The sequence below is a fragment of the Panthera onca genome, chromosome A1 (genome assembly GCF_046562875.1).
Source record: "Panthera onca isolate mPanOnc1 chromosome A1, mPanOnc1 haplotype 2, whole genome shotgun sequence".
In the NCBI taxonomy this organism is placed as follows: domain Eukaryota; kingdom Metazoa; phylum Chordata; class Mammalia; order Carnivora; family Felidae; genus Panthera; species Panthera onca.
The window spans coordinates 214,417,621-214,433,480 of record NC_138339.1 but is presented as its reverse complement, the minus strand read 5'-3'; the positions used below and the strand labels follow the sequence as shown (position 1 = coordinate 214,433,480).

At 47.9% G+C, this 15,860-nt stretch overlaps 1 protein-coding gene across 9 annotated transcripts in view; it reads right to left on the bottom strand.

Moving 5' to 3' along the window:
* Positions 1-66: 66 nt before the first annotated feature.
* The window catches only part of SERP2 (stress associated endoplasmic reticulum protein family member 2), a 22,797-nt gene continuing 7,003 nt past the window's right edge, over positions 67-15,860 (bottom strand). For 3 of the 9 annotated variants that reach the window (XM_060637131.1, XM_060637134.2, XM_060637135.2), the window contains exons 4-5: positions 7,352-7,599; positions 1,027-1,467 (exon numbers count right to left, since the gene is read on the bottom strand). In XM_060637131.1, coding sequence (XP_060493114.1) covers positions 7,400-7,599 — 200 coding nt within the window. In that variant the 3' untranslated portion in view covers positions 1,027-1,467; positions 7,352-7,399. Of the gene's footprint in view, positions 312-540; positions 670-1,026; positions 1,468-6,726; positions 6,804-6,944; positions 7,170-7,351; positions 7,600-15,860 lie in introns of those variants that run through there. The other 6 variants (XR_013550188.1, XR_013550187.1, XR_009611435.2 and 3 more) reach the window with 6 other exon arrangements.

The window sequence follows — 15,860 nt, the reverse complement described above, 5'->3', positions numbered from 1 at the left end:
TTCTCCCAATATTGAGGAATGAACAAAATTGCCAAGAATGCAAAGATGGAATTTTAAGAAGCAACACAGGACTGTTTAAAGTTGCACACTGAACATCTTTAATCTCGATCCCGATCTCTGTGGTCACCCCTCGGACTTCCTGAGGCCGTAGCAGAAGTCAGAACAACCGAGCAGGCCGATTCTCCCCTTCCTCCGCCAGCCGTGCCCGCAGGATAGGCCTCGCTTAATAGCAAGCTTCAGTGCGGGCTGTCTTTGCTGCTTGGAATGGGACAAAACTTTCTCTTTAGCCGGGCCTTCTCAGGATTGTGGTCCTGAAAATTTAGAGTGCGTAAGCCTCACCCAGGCAGCTTGTACAAAGCATTAGCGTTGGCCCCACCTGCCGCACTTAAATTGAGCAGGCTTGAGGTAGAACCCCGGAGTCTGCATTTCGAGATGCATCTCCCACTTGCCCCACCCCCGCCACACACTGGGATGCCCATGTAGGCAGACCACACTCTGAGGGGCTGTGGGGAGGCTGGCCAGGGAGAGGTGTGCACCCACCAGCCCTGGGCCAAACTCTCCCAGCCTCCAGGCTGACCACCCAGAGTGAGATGAGACTCCAGCCCTCCTGGGTCCTGAGGTTGGCTGGTTTTCATAAAGAGGCCTCAGACACCTGCTCCTCGTCAAGTCCTAAGACAGACAAAGAGCAGATAACAGCTAATCGAACCTTGACACGTTTTGTAGGTGGCTTTTCTGCATCGAAAAAAAGAACAACAAAAAACAAACAAAAAAACCCCGCCCAAAACCAAAAAAAAAAAAAGAGTAAAAAAGTAAAATGTGTGGAAAATCCAAGGTCATGAGAGCAGCCCAGGGCTTCATTCTGGGCCAAGACCTTGAAGGTAAATCTAGCTCTAATTCCCCAGCCACAGATTCCTTGACCCTTTCCCAAACGTCTAGTCCTGTCCCCCACCCCCCACCCCAACCCCACCTGGAGCTATTCTGGCATGTTCTTCACTTCACGTTTCTCACTGTAACCCACACATGGTATAAGGTTGAACAAAGACATTTATTCGTAAAACCAATCCCCAACGGAGGAGAGGCTGTATCCATAGAAAGTAACCTGGTGATCCTTCGGAGGGCCACATACATACATTTGTGAGACCAGGGGCAAAACCAGACAGGGTGCTGCCGCAGACATCTGGGAGCTACCAATCCCACCAACAGAAAAGCAAAATGTCCTTTCCGCTCGAGAACACGGATGTACCAAGATGTCCTGTGAGAAGGCAATGTGGTCTGACATCCACGATGAAGTGATCAGGGAACAATGGAGGGAGCCTTTTTTTTCTACTCGGTGCTGGCTGTTTGCTTCCCACAGATCCCTGGCTAAAAGCTTAAGTGGTCCTCCGCCCTCCAGAGGGAGGGGGCAGGGTCAAATCCCCAGGCCTTCTCACATGCCCATCCTTATGCTCTGAATGATCTGAAAGATAGCTGAAAGAGGAAAACAAGACAGCTCAGATAGCAGGCAGCACACAGCTGGAAACCCAAGCCCACAGCGAACCCTGCTTCTGCTGACCCCTGGGCCCTTGACATGTTAGCATCCAGCTGATTAGATATTTCCTAACAAGGAGTTAAGTTAACAAGAGGTCAGTGAACTTCTTTAAAAAGGCAGCCTTGCTCTGTCTGCTGATGGATGCCTCGGGGATTTATAGATAACTCCTGCTAATTCCATCAGGAGTTCAGGCCAGAGATCCCTCAGGCGCTCACGGATTTGGCCCCCTTCCCCAGAAGTGTCCTGTGGCTGCTGGGGAGAGGGGACGGGGCTTTCATACAGGCACTGCACTCATTTCACAGGTCAGCGAGGCTGCCTTTTCAAAACGGCAGTGACCTGGAAAATGAGCAGCCCCCGAGCAGGGAATGCAGGCCAGGTGCTTGGAGCAGATGCATCAAACCGGGCCCCTCGATGCCGGTAGCCCTTGATGCGAGATCTTCTGGCTGCCTGTAACTTCTCTGAAATGCCGCTACCTCTCATCCAGAGCCACCAGGATTTTTTGACCGAGGGGGTGGGGAGCCTGGAAGCCCACCTGGCACCCCCGCTTATCTTGCTAAGAGCGAGTTAGCTCCCCCAGCCCGGTTCTAGCTATTGGGGTTGAATGTGTCCCGGGGAAAATAAGGCCGCAGCGTCTTTGTTACGCCCTCCCCAGTGGGCAATGGTGGTCAGGCTTGATGAGGACGAGAACAGGTGAGAACTGTCACTACCACGTGCTGCGTGATTTCTTGGAGGTGAGGCTGGGTATCATTTCATTTAATCCCGTCTAAAAACAGGATAAACAGGGACGAGCTGAGCGGCCACGCTAAAGCAGGCTATCCAGAACCTTCGGGAAACAAGCCCTTGACATTCCATCATCTAACATTAGTGAGCACGTACTGTGCCCCAGGTACTGTGCTTTGGGTGTGCAGAGGTTAGTAACACACAGGGCCTTGGGGGATCTTCCTTGGACAGCTAGATTTGAAGGAAAGATAAAGCATGAATGCATTTTTTTCCTAAAAAACCGAAACTAAACCAAAACAAAAACCCTGCACGCATCATCACTACTCTCCTAAATTGGATATACACCAAACCTGACATAATATTAATTTTTCACGAAGGTTCAGTGTGACCATAATGAAAAACAGTCATTGCTAAGGCCCCGATGGAGTATTGGCGCGGGGTGTGCAAGGTATTTGATCTGAGACCCAAACAGCTCTGGTTGGCTGTGCTCATTTCTGCTTCTGCGTCCTTTATTTCAGTGATGATCTCCGCTCACCTCTCTGGTGTTACCAAACCAGCCTGTGCTGGGCCCTCTCCTGTTACTATGTTGCTATTGACCAAGCTGAACACAAAGACCATTTAGAATTACACAGAAAATCGAAGTTAGCCAGTTCTGTGTGAACTGTCCTCTCGAAGGAGTGAATTCAACAACTTGTGATCCTCCATTATGGTTGTGCTCGGAAGTTTCCTTGGCCCATCCCGGGTTTGGGGGTGGGTCTTGACAGCAGAAGTTGCTGAGGGGGTGAGAAAGTACCTTCCCCAAATGGATAAGCTCACAGAAATGGCTGACCTTCCTGTCCTCCCCTGCCAGGGCTGACAAGGAACAAACGTTAAATAAACATGCCGTATTCCGGTTCAACGGGAGTGCTGGGAGGCAGCTGTATATTGGACAACATTAGGAAAAAGAATATCTACATCTACTATGCCTCATGTTTTGTTCTTGGGGTCAGGGAAGCATCCCTAACCTTGACAAACAAGTCTACCGTGGAAGGGCAGGGTCAGATGGAACTAGGTCTGAATTCCAGTTCTTCACCGGACGGATTAGTTAACGTTTTCCAGACCGCCTCCTTTTGGGTGAAATGAGAACCATGGTGCTTGCGGTGCTGTCATAGGGATTAAACGATAACGACACGTAGGAAGGCTCTGCCTACACTGAGGGCTCGATGCGTGGGAGCTACTGCTATTGTTGCATGACCATCTCTCCGGTCATGACCGCTGCTTCTCTGTGCGTGAGCGCGAGACCAGAGCTCAAGTACCAGGTGCTACCTGCCTCTCCCTAGTGGTGTGAACTTCGGGAAACTCCCACACAGTTCCGGAGCCCTGCTTTCTCTACTGGTAAAGCTGTAGATAATGTGCATCTCAGAGGATGGCAAGGAATGAAGATCATGATAGAAGCAAAAAAAAATCTGCCCATAATAAAATGCTCAAAAATGTTATTTCTCCCTTCATTTTAGCTTTAGACAGGACATCGTTATCAGCGGAAAGTAGGTCAACAAATAGGAAACAGTCTGTGCCTTAGGTCCATCATGCCCCATTAAGTTAATTCATGACTTCAAAAGTGCTTGGTAATGATAAAGCCACTCAATTCTCTTTTCGGAACGGTTGCAAATTTCTCTAAAGAGTCTTAGATGAGATTTTTTTTTGTTTCGGAGTAGCAACACTTCTGGTAAAGCAACTTACCAGTTCCTAAGTCTGCTTTAAGAACTAATTAAAGATCACTCTTGACCCTACTGAATCTGTGAATTAAATGTAAAAATCTGATGGTCCTTAACAGGTGTACAGGTGACTCTTTAAAATGGAACCTGGTTGGAGAAATTACTTTGAATAAAGTCTGTTTTAAGTTCACCATTTGCCTTCACCTTTGAGATAAGGGAGAGTGGGTTGCGTTTATTATTCCTTTTTCAGTTGTATCAATGTCTTTAAGAAGCCTTCAACATTCTAGAGCAATTACGTTAATTGTACGTCTCTGTGCCTGCCAGTAATGACCCGCAGAGTCACCCTGGCTTTCCACGTGCTGGCTTCCCAAGGCAGCGACCAGGAAGGGAGCCAACAGTGGGTTCAAAGTGGGAAAGGAAGTGGGGAGTCTGGACCCTGACAAGTTAATAACTTAACAGTGGGTGAACAAAGCTGAGAAAACAGCTGAGCAGGCTGTAGGAAAGGGGCCGTGGGTAAGCCAGACAGCAGGGAAGAGAGATGCCAAGGAAAGGAGGGACAGGCAGACATTCCAGGTCAGGGCATCTGGGGTTCAGAAAAATCCAGGCTAGCGCAGGAGCTACAGAATCCCCGGGCCCCTGCCCTCTCCAACCTGTTTGGCATCCTGATCTCTGGTGACCTCGGATGGTCACATCTCTCTTTTATTTAACCATCCCCTTCCAACGAAATCCTCAGGCTTTAGCACACAAGAAACATTCACACTCAACAATCAGATGAACCGGAACAATCCTCCCGAGTCCACATCTGCTACCAACAGGTGCCCTCTCTTCCATTTTGCAACCATTTCTAAAAAACTGTCTATACTCACTTTCTCCATTTCCTTGCTTTCAATTCCCACCTCAATCCACTTTATTCTAGCTCCTGCTCTCTTCACTCCACCGAAAATATCTCTTGCTAGGGACACAAAGCGCCTTCCATGTCACTTAATCCAATGGGCAGTTTCCAGCTACCTCCTGCCTGACTTCCTGACTCACCATTGTTGACCACTCCCTCCTATACCCTCTCATCCCGTGGCCTCTGTGACACTATATTTCCCTGGTTTTCTAGTTTTCTTCTCTTTGGCTCTTTACACTAAATGGGTTTTACAGGGGTCATCCTAACTCCATCTGACCAATAAACAAGAATAATGACACCTCTCAGTGAGCACTCGGGCTTTCTTCTATTCTCACTCATGTCTCACATTCTCACTTCCCGGGTGACTTCACCCTGCCCCACAATTTTAGTTGGCCCTTAGCTTTTGCTGACTCACCTGTGTGTATTGCCAGCCCTGACTTCCCAGAGCTCCAGACCCACACCTTCCATCATTGAATTGATATCTACACGTAGGTGGCTCAAAGACGCTTCAAACTCAACAGGACCTTCTCAGGATCCCTTCCCACTGCCGAACTTGGCCTCGTTACCCTCCATCTTGCATATAAACTCAAAACGCAAGAGTCATCCTCGGCATCGCCAACCGATTACCAACACCTGCGGACTTTAAGAATCTTGTGATTATGCGCCTTTCTCCCCATCCCTCCAGAAACCACCTTCGTGCAAGTTACCGCCATCTTTCCCCAGACCCCTGCCATGACCTCCAACTGGTCTACCCTTGCTCTTCTGCAATATTTGCTCCATACTGTAGCTAGATTTATTCTTTAAATGAAAACAAGTAAGATTGTGTCATCCCTGTGTTTCAAGCACATCAAAAAGCTTCCTATTGCCCAATCCTTGATGTGGCCTCCATGACCTATATATCCTGGTCCTATCAACCTGTCCAGACGTATCTTATATTACTCTTCTCTCCTGGGCTAATCCCTCATGTTTTCAAAACTCTCTGCTCTTACTACAGGGCTTTTCCATATGCCACTCTTTCTGTACGAAATACTTCTCCCGCCCTACCCTATTGCCTAGTTTTCCTTTATAATCCAGAAGTTATTTCTGCAGAGAAGCTTTCTTTGACCATCTGAGGCAAGAGTTCTCAAACCTGCGTGTGTATGGTAGTCTCCTGAGGATGTGTGAAAACAGAAGCTGGGCCCCACCTCCAGAGTTTCTAATCCAGTGGGTCTAGAGTGGGAAATGAAAATGTGTATTTCTTTTTAAGTAGGCTTCAGGCCCAGGGGGGAGCCCACCGTGGGGCTTGAACTCAGGACCCTGAGATTAAGACCTGAGCTGAGATCAAGAGTAGGATGCCTACCTGACTGAACCACCCAGGTGCCCTGAGAATGTGTATTTCTAACTGGGTCACCGGTGATGCTGAGGCTGCTGGTCCAGGGACCACACTTTGAGAACCACTTGCCCAGCCTTTTGCCTTATATGCTTTCACAGCTTTACATGTCTCTCCTCCACTTTCATGACTGAAATCGTGCAGGTTTCAACATGACTACTTGGTGAACTTATGTTGCTTCCCCACCAGACTGTAGGCTCCAGGACAGCAGGGACCGTGGATGATTTTGCTCATGACCACCCTGGGCCTAGCTCAGCACCAGGCACGTAGCAGGTCCTCAGTAAATATTTCTTGGAGGAAAATGAAAGGTGAATAATTGCAAAGAGCATGGAGGAAAACACACATCATAAACCTCAGAGAATTATTTTGCGAACCAAGAAACAACATCAAATAACTGCTTTTAGATTCCGATGTTGCAAGAGCCCGGTCTTTGGCAGGGAAGGAAAGTCATGAAAGACCATAAACTCCTTAAGGCCTGGGACTGTGTCATCCCAGCCCACTCTTACCCTGGAGATAGACCTACCTCAGCTAACTGGGAGCGCCAGGACACAGGGGTGACAGAAGGGAGACAGCTAGAGAGTGGGAGGCTGCCGGAGTTGCCTGCAAGATAACAGGAAGCTTCAGAAGGCCACTTTTATTGAAAATAAGGTTGATGATAAGCGAGCTCAAGAGAGTTGCTGAGAAGAGAGATTGAGAGAAGCCACAGGAATACCATTGAGGAGGACAAGACCACTCTAGAAATCACATCATTTTGATTATTTTCCATTTAAAAAATGAAAAAGCTGGTAGGAAAAAGTATAGGTCCTGTGAGAGACAAGTAGAAACGTCAAGAAAGGAGACATCGCAAAGGCGGGTTAAGCTCTCAGGAAGAATCAGCACAAAGGGAGTCGAAGGCATGATGCTATTTCCGGTAGCATTTCCTGGTAGCGTCTCCAGAGATGGAGACGAGGGGAAAGACAGAGGTGCCTGGGATAGAGGGCAGAAAGGCACTGTGAAGAGAAGGGACGTTAGCAAAGAGCGTGATGCCCTTTATCCACAGTAAAATGGCAGACAGCAGAAACGCTCTTCGAGCCGCAGACCAGACACAAACCCAAATGCTCCATGAGGCACAGGGTACAGGGCATGGAACAAGGGAGGATGCAGGTCACCTTGAGGGAGCCAGTGGCTGAGGAGACATCTTTTCCAGAGTGTCCATGTCAGGTCTCGAGGCAGGAGTTTCTCGGCAGAGGCATGTCCTCAGTCTTCCCTTTGTGGTGAAATAGAAGACCTTCTCCAAGGCTGCCCAGCTCCTCAAACATCCTGCTTGTCAGTCTCAGGGGAGTGACAGCCACTTTGGGTGTCACAATTTCGAGACAGTTCTGGCGGTCTCCAGGAAAGGCCAGTGTTTTGGGTCGACCTGTAGACATGGTGAATTCAAATCTGTCCTGGAGCAAGGTCCAGAAAAGGGTAAGGAGGTCGGGTGCCCCGGTGGCCCAGTCAACAAGCAGCCCACGGCTGGGTCAAGGCTTTATCCATCTGGGAGCAGACCCAGGATGGCTGTATACGTGGAACCTCTGGACAACGCACCTTTTCTGGCAGGGAAAGTAGGAGATGTTTTAACAGGAATTCTTTTCGATACATGGTCATATGCTGAAGGCCTAAGGTGGGTGGAAACCTTCTGCTTGGTAGTACTTTTGGGAGAAGTGGTAAGAGGGAGGGAAGGCAGTGTAATAGGGTTTCGAGTTCAGGTTTGGGTACTGGCTCTCTCACTCTTTAGCTGTGCGATGCTAGCTGATTTCCTCTAGGAGCCTCAGTTTTACGATCTGGAAAAACGAGTACCATAGCTCCTTCGTAGGGATTATGTGACGAGAAGAGAAAATATACGTGTATAGTAAGTAGCCAAGACAGTTGTATGAACAGGTCCTGCTCATCCCTATTAGCTAGTTTATATAAAGAATTCTTTCTAGAAATAGAGAGGAGGCTCCCGCTGCCCCTACAGAGGTGACCCCACCAACCTCTGGCTGACATCACCACAGCTTCCTCAGGATCTCAGAGCTAGTATGCTCCCCCCTACAAGTTTTCTTACCACCATAAAGCAAAATCACTAGGAAGATCCAAATGTTATCTTTCTTTCTCTGTGAGCATTCAGAGTCTTGATCAGAACCTTGCCTGGGAGGCTGAGATGTGGGGAGAGAGCGTGACTAAGGGCCATGAATATAATGACTAACAATCAACTCCCAAGGTCCTAGGAGTTAGGGACCATTCTCATGTCTTTTAAGAATGGGAGAACCAAGGCTTAGAACGGGCATAAGCTGGATAAGGCCACATGGTTAGTAGGTGGCAGAGCTGGGTTTCAAACCCAGGGAGGCTGGCCCTGGAGCTGGCACACACGTGGCTTGATCCTTTCCCTCCTCCACACTGTTCTCAGCAGAAACAGTAGGTCCTAGGAAGGACAGGGGTGTTGGCCCTTCCAGAAATGGAGAGGCCTTCTGTACAGGGAGATCCTTGGACCACTTGAAACATGAGACTGGGGAATGGGAGAGATTCAGGCCCAGCCAAGAACATCTCAGGGATTTACTTCTTCACATCCGTTCTGAATAGGCTGTCCTGAAAAATGCCCTGGTCTATGACATGCTATCTCTCCCACCTCCCCTGTGTCCACAGGCAGATTCCCTGGGGGATACGGGAGCCTACAGCCCCTTAACCGACAGACAAAAGCAATGTCCCTGCCCAGAAAACAGTGTGACTACTCACAACTCATGTGCCAAATAAACCTAGCAGGCCGTTTGCTCAGAGGCATGAGCTCTGTCATGACAGAGGCCAGCTCCGGGCCAGACGCAGCTTCCTATTTGATGGGCAAAGAGGGTCCAGATGTCTGTTCCTGTCCGGGGATGGAAAAAACCCAGAATATCCAGCAACACCGGAGGTACCCCCTACACAAACACAGACAAAGACACACACTCGCAAACACATACACACACACAAACGCACATCCGCTCACACTCTCAAGCGCACTCACAAATGTAAACACACACAAATATGTACACACTCACACATATGCACACTCACAAATGCACACACACGCCTACTCACACACACACACAAATACACACACACTCACTCTCTCTCTCTCTCTCTCTCTCTCACACACACACACACACACACACTCACACAGATCCCACTTCCACCAGAACAGCTGCTCTTTCATTTGTTCCTAAGATATGAACAGAGTTTGGCTGCTTGTTAAAAACAGGCTAAAAACCACTAGTCAAGATGTTTTCTTCTTAAAATACACTTAATTTTTTCTAGATTATAAAAGTTTTCTGTATTTCTCTATATTATAAAAGTCATATATGCTCACACGGGGAAATAGAAAAGTCTGAAGGAAATAACAGCCACTCGTTAATCCTATTACCCGAGAGGTTCCCCTTTGATGGGGGATATAAGCTCATCAGTTTCAAGAATGCTCAGGCTTCAGTAACCATTAAAATTCTCATAATCCCTAATTAGGAAATGAATATCAGGCTTGGCCAGAGAGAGAGAAATAAAATTGAAATTAGGAATACATGAGGGAGAAACGGTCTGAGGGAGGGAGCTGGGGCACGGCTGATGTGTGAGAGTTTCCCTCTGGGAATCAAGGGATAATAAGAATTAAACGGGGACTCCATTAATCCCAGTAGAAACCTCAGTGAGGGGTAAGGACAGGGGAGGGGACAAGCAGGTTGCAAAGAGCCTGGTCTCGGACCGCTGCCATCTGTCACCGTGCAGTTTCACACAGGGCTCGGAGAAGGGAAATCATGCTACAGGATCACAAGATGCGCGTATATGCTGACTAAACAGCCCGATTGTCTGGACAACGAACGTGTTAAGGAAAAGACCTAATCAATCTCGTGGAGTCCAGGGGGCATTCTGGTCAAAGAGGAAAGCTGGGAATGCGGAAGACAGTTGTCCTGTGAACCCCGTGGCACTCCCATCACGGAAAGGCCAGGGATGGCAAGGGGGAGCACGGGACCCCGCTGTCCACACCAGGTTTAGGATGGACATTGTTAATCAATTGCAGCACACTTTCCCCTGGAGCTTGGGCGTGGCCTCAGAATCCTTGTCTAGAAAACTCTTAAAGGAGCTGAGGACAAAAGCAGAGGAAAATCCAGGGTTACAGCAGGGTGACTGGCTTCATTCATGGTCTGGGGCAGTGCATCAGGACTGCAAGTGTCTCCCAGAGATAGCGGCGGGCCGGTCTGAGCGACGGCATCTTTGCCGCCTCAGACAGACATTCTGGGTCACGCTTGTCTCTGAGTCTCGAGATAAAAACCAGCACTCTTCAGAAGCTATCACACGGTTCTCAAAGAGGCAGGTTTGAAACCAAGGGCCAGGAGAGACAGGATGAGGTGCTTATCTGGAAAGAGGCCCCACTGCCTGCAGAAATGGAAGACAGTGTTTTCATAAAAAGAGAAGAAAAACACAGCAGAGTCTCTAAGGGGGGCTGGGCGGGGGGCGGGATGCTTGAATCCTTAAGGCTTCAGTGTGGATCTGGGGCCCTAGGAAATCAAGTAAAGACAAATGTAACCAGTTAAAAAGGCCCAAGCAAAACAAAGTCCCAGGCCAAGCAAGACTTGAACAAGAAAAGTTTGGAATAATTATCTGAGGACACTCATAACTCATAACATAAACCTCATATGACGTTTTCTCGTAACAGGCTTTCTGAGAAACAGGTTTCAGATTTCTGATAGGATGTATATACTAACAATACAGCTAGTTACCAAATTATACAAAACAAAGAACCATATGGCCCTGAGATGTCCTCTATCTGGATAATACTGTGTCTCAAAAGAACGTACTGTTCCCAGAGCTTTTGTATCTCACCAAGAGAACTTTTATAGCAAAACAGTGGTGTATTCAGGTTGAGATATCAGAAATAGATATTTCTGATATCGACGTAAACTACAAACCCCTGTTTGTTGATTTTAGTCTGTAGGTGGGTTCTTCCTTTCCCCTGCGTGGGGAGGTCGGGAAGATTTTGAAGCTTTATCATGGAAAGATAGGCTCACACCCTCGGAATGGAATGTTATCAAACTGCAGACACTCATCCTTGGAGTGAAGAGGCCGGGCCTACCGTTGAAGAGCGAGACCCATGTGAGTGGCTGAGCCTTGCTCATGGGCTGCCCATGGAAGGCCCAGCCGGGAAAGATGTAAAGCAAATGGAAACCTGAGCCCCCTCCATGGCACACCAGTCCCTCCCACCCACGGTGCCACTATCGGGGCTACGCTGATGGGGATGGTGGTAGTGACTGAGGCTGCAGGTGTCGAGCTGTGGGCCAGCGCTTAATATCCCCGGAGCCAGTCAATGCCCTTTGGAGGGGCTACTCTTATCCCTAGTTGATCAATAAGGAAATCGATACAGAGAGTAAATAACGTGTCCAAGGCTGTCCAGCTGACAGTGAATCTTAGGCTTTGAACCTACCTCTGGCAGATTCCAGAACTACCCTCCTCTCTGAGGCCTCTTCATCTCTCATCCTGTTCCTGCCAACCGGTCAGGCTTCAAAGAAGCGTCTTGCCTAAGAGCCCTTTTGCAATCATGGAGAGTGGAAATTTACTTACTCTGAAGAGGGGTGCATTTAGATAGCCTCCTTCCAACTGCATGTCAACGGGGTAATGTATTAGAGGCTACCACCGTGTACCTGGGCTGGACTCACATCTTGGGGGCCTCAGGGCAGCCCCAGGAGGTCTGGTGCTCTTATCTGATTTCCTGATGAGGGGGTGAGTGTTCCCTGGGTGCATGTTTGCGCCAGGGGCCTCTGCGTTCTGTACCCTTGCTGCTCTCCTGGTTCTTCTCCCTTCTTTTTTGTTATCTTGTTCTTATCAGCACCGCAGGCATTAAAGGCATGTGTGGAGAATGAGGAAGGCCACAGGGAAGAAGCCAAGAAGCAAAGGGTCAAGACTGCTGTGACACATCACTCCCCATATAGTTAAGGGGTCCTGTGACCTCTTGGAGGTTCGTTAACTTGTTTTGTTTCCACACGAAGTGGAGTAAGGGTGGCCAATAAGAGTGCATGAGCCTAAATGCCAACATTTCCCCGGTCCTGATCCTTTCCCACAATCTCGCCAGGAGAACGGATACGATGTGCATTCCTTATTACTTGCCTGACCCAAATATTTACCTATCCTAGGTACACGGACACTATTTCTAAAAAGAGCACTTTGCCCAACCAATCATCATGGGAAGAGTGGGTCAACAGAGTGAGGTGATGGGAGCGTTGTCTTTCAAGAGAATCAGATCATTGATCAGCACCTTCGTTAATATTGGAAGCTTTCATATTTTCCCCGTCTGTATAAAAATATACAACATATGAGCCGCCAGCCACCTGGCCTCAGAGAGAATAGTGACACGAGGCTTCCGTCATCCTCTCACCAGGAAGGCTCGTGACATGAGGCAGAGGAACCCACAGACGGCATGGCTAGCTGTTAGGACATGACACTCTCTTAAATATAGAGAAGACACTGGCCCCACAACCTGAAGGAGGAGAAACTCAAGAAGGGCAGTAGGCTCTGCAAGACGAACTGAATCGTGACTAATCCCAGCGAGGTGGCAACCGGGACAGACCTAAAGGAGTTATTGTGTTTTTCATGACATGTTTGGCTTAGAAAAGCACGCGTACAAAGATAGAAGGAAGGGCACAGCACCAAGGACAAGCTGAGAAGAGTGACACATTTCTGTGAGAACAGTGCCTGACTTGAGCTGAGGCTTGCAGGGGGAAAAAAAAAAAAAAGGTAAGTTAGCAAAAAAAAAAAAAAAAAGAAAAAATTAAAGGTGGGTTAGTGGATTATTTTTAGTTACGATTAAAAAAGAGATGAAGCCCATTACTTAGGGATCATGGTAACATATTAACCAACTCCTAACTAGCCTCTCCATAAAAGCAACGCGGTCTTGACGACAAGGATTTAAAGAAGCGACACCGGGAGAGAACAGGCTGTGAAGACAGGGGGGGTGTGGCATGCTAGTAAGTGCTGTGTCCTCTTAGCCACTTTAAATCCACGTCTCTGGGCCCTGCGGGCTCCCATTCCAGCCCCCTGATAGATCTCCCATCCCAGAAAGGATAACAGAGCCAATTGACTTGATCCCTGAGAAAACGAATGGAGACTGGGAGGGTTCCAAGAGACTGCTGTCAGCAGATGTCCCAATTTACCCGGAGGTTGGGGGGGGGGGGGGCGGGGGGAGGAGATATAGTTCCTACTATATAGACCGATAGCCTGGCAAGATTTTAATTAAAGTGTAACTTAGGGAAGGTTTTCAAGCCCTTTGAAAAGGGTGGATATTGAGAACTAACACCGGTTTGAGAAAAACAGACCAAATCACTTTATCGACTTAACCCCCTCCATGTGCTACCTCACGGTGCAGACTGGGGAGGGCACCGGTTAATATGTTTCTGGACGCCAAAAAAGAAAACAATACTGGCTCTGTACCTTTGTAGTCCCTGACAACACGGGCTGCGTGATGACTCACAGGTCCTTGCCACTGGGCTTTGGCCATTCTTGAGCCCGGCACGCTATCTCAAGTCTATGTGCCTTTGTCACGTAGTAATCTCTCATGTGGAACGACCTTTCCTTTGTCTGGCTGTTTGTCCTTCAAAACTCACCACAAATGGCACCTCCTCTGGGAAGCTTTCTTTTCTGCTCAGTATGACTGAGAAGTCCCCACTATAGTCTGATTGCGTTCCCCCATATCCGCGTGCTGGAATCCTGATGTCCAATGTGATGGTGGTAGAAGGCGGGGGCTTTAGGAGCTGATTAGGTCATGAGGGTGGAGACCTCATGAATGGGATCAGTGCTCTTATAAAAGAGACCCCACAGAGCTCTCTACCCTTTCTGCCATGTGAGGATACAATATGAAGATATGAGGAGAGGTCTGTGACCGGGTAAAGGGTCCTCACCAAGACCAGGCTGGCACCCTAATCTGACTTCCAACCTCCAGAACTGTGAGCAGTAAATTTCTGCTACTTCTAAGCCACCTAGCCCGTGGTATTTTGTTATAGCAGCCTGAGCAGGCTAACACAGTCCCTTATCCGTGCCCACCAAGCACTCTGGGCACTCTGCTATCATAGAACTCTTGCCCTAGGTACAACTGACAGCTTCCTTATCTGCCTCTCCCGTTGCCTGCAGCCTCCTGAAAGTGGTTGTTCCAAAGCCTGGCACAGTGCCAGGCACACAGCGGACCCCGCCAAGCCCCCAAGACACAACGATTGTTTGTACAAGTTTTGCAGAGAGGTTCAAAGTCAACCTGGAGGGAGTTGTCTCGAATTGTGTTCCATGGGCTTCTCCAAGTCTAGACTTTATCAGTGACTTGGAGGTACAGTATACTTTCCGAGACTATGAAGCTGGCAAAGAAAGATGATTAGATAGGAGGCTCAAGGTTCAAGATCTAACAATCTACAGGCTGGCCATAAGGCCTGAAAGGGCAGATCACCTTTTCACATAGATTTATTTTTCTTGATTTTTGTATGGCTTGCTAAAGGCACATGGTTTTTTGTTCGTTTTGTTTTTGGGTGAAAATCAGAGACCAATCATCTGAGGCAACGCACGGCAGACGAATATGCAGGCAGTGATGGAAATGCTGCATTAATGCACCATATTCCTCGGAATTTTGTACAGCGTTCTGAACTATGCATCGCTGATGAAAGCGATACGCTGACCATATCATATGTCACTGACCATATCGTACATGATAATGCAATTTCGGCAAGCCATTTACTATGTATGTTCTTCTGTATTTCTAGACTTTGTGGCTATGCTATAAAAAGACAACTGACAACCAACAATAACATTTTAATAGAAATATTCATGAAGCTTTATATTAGGTCTCAAGAAAGTCAGCTGGATATCTATAGTATGGGGAACATCTTGCTGTACTCATCCATCCAGCCATCCGTGAATCCATTCAGCCAACCACACTGAGCACTCGCTATATGCTAAATACTTGTAAGAATCTACCGGTTTAGTGGAAAATAAACATTCCCTTCCCTGAGCTTATGTCCCAGCAGTGGGAAATATATAATAAAGAAGCAAAGTAAATAATGTCATACGTTGATGAGGGTCATGAACAAAATAAACAACGTGTGATGGGGTAAGGGACAGCTCTGGATTGGGGGGAGGTATGTACATGCTTCTCTGAAGCTTGTAGAGCACTTATGTTAAGGAGAGTTTGGAGGGGCCAGGCTATCCTTTAGCTCGATGTGAGTCTAGGATGTGCTGTGACTGCTGAAAATAAACTGAAGCTTGGGTCACATTAATAGAAGCAGAGTGATGGGATCAAGGGCAGTGGCAATCCTAATGCCTCTGTAGCAGTCACACCCCTTCTAGACCAACTTCTACAGCTGCAAATGTTGTATACTTTAAGACACTCATGGAGTGTACCCAGAAGAGGGGTCTAGAAACCACATCTTTTGAGGCTAGGTTGAGAGAAGTAGGGAGAAGTTGAGAGAAGTAGTTTGCGGAATTTAAACTCATCTTTAAAATATCCGAAGAGTCAAGATGATTCAAGATGTTCAGAAGAGAATGAGTCCATGCCTTGTGGTTTTAGGAGTTCGCACCTGAACTACTGAAAAGATAGTTCAGTGTAGTTCAAAAGGTGCAAGAGGTCTCTAACATAACTAGAGCTGTACAGAAATGGGATAGGCGTTTTGA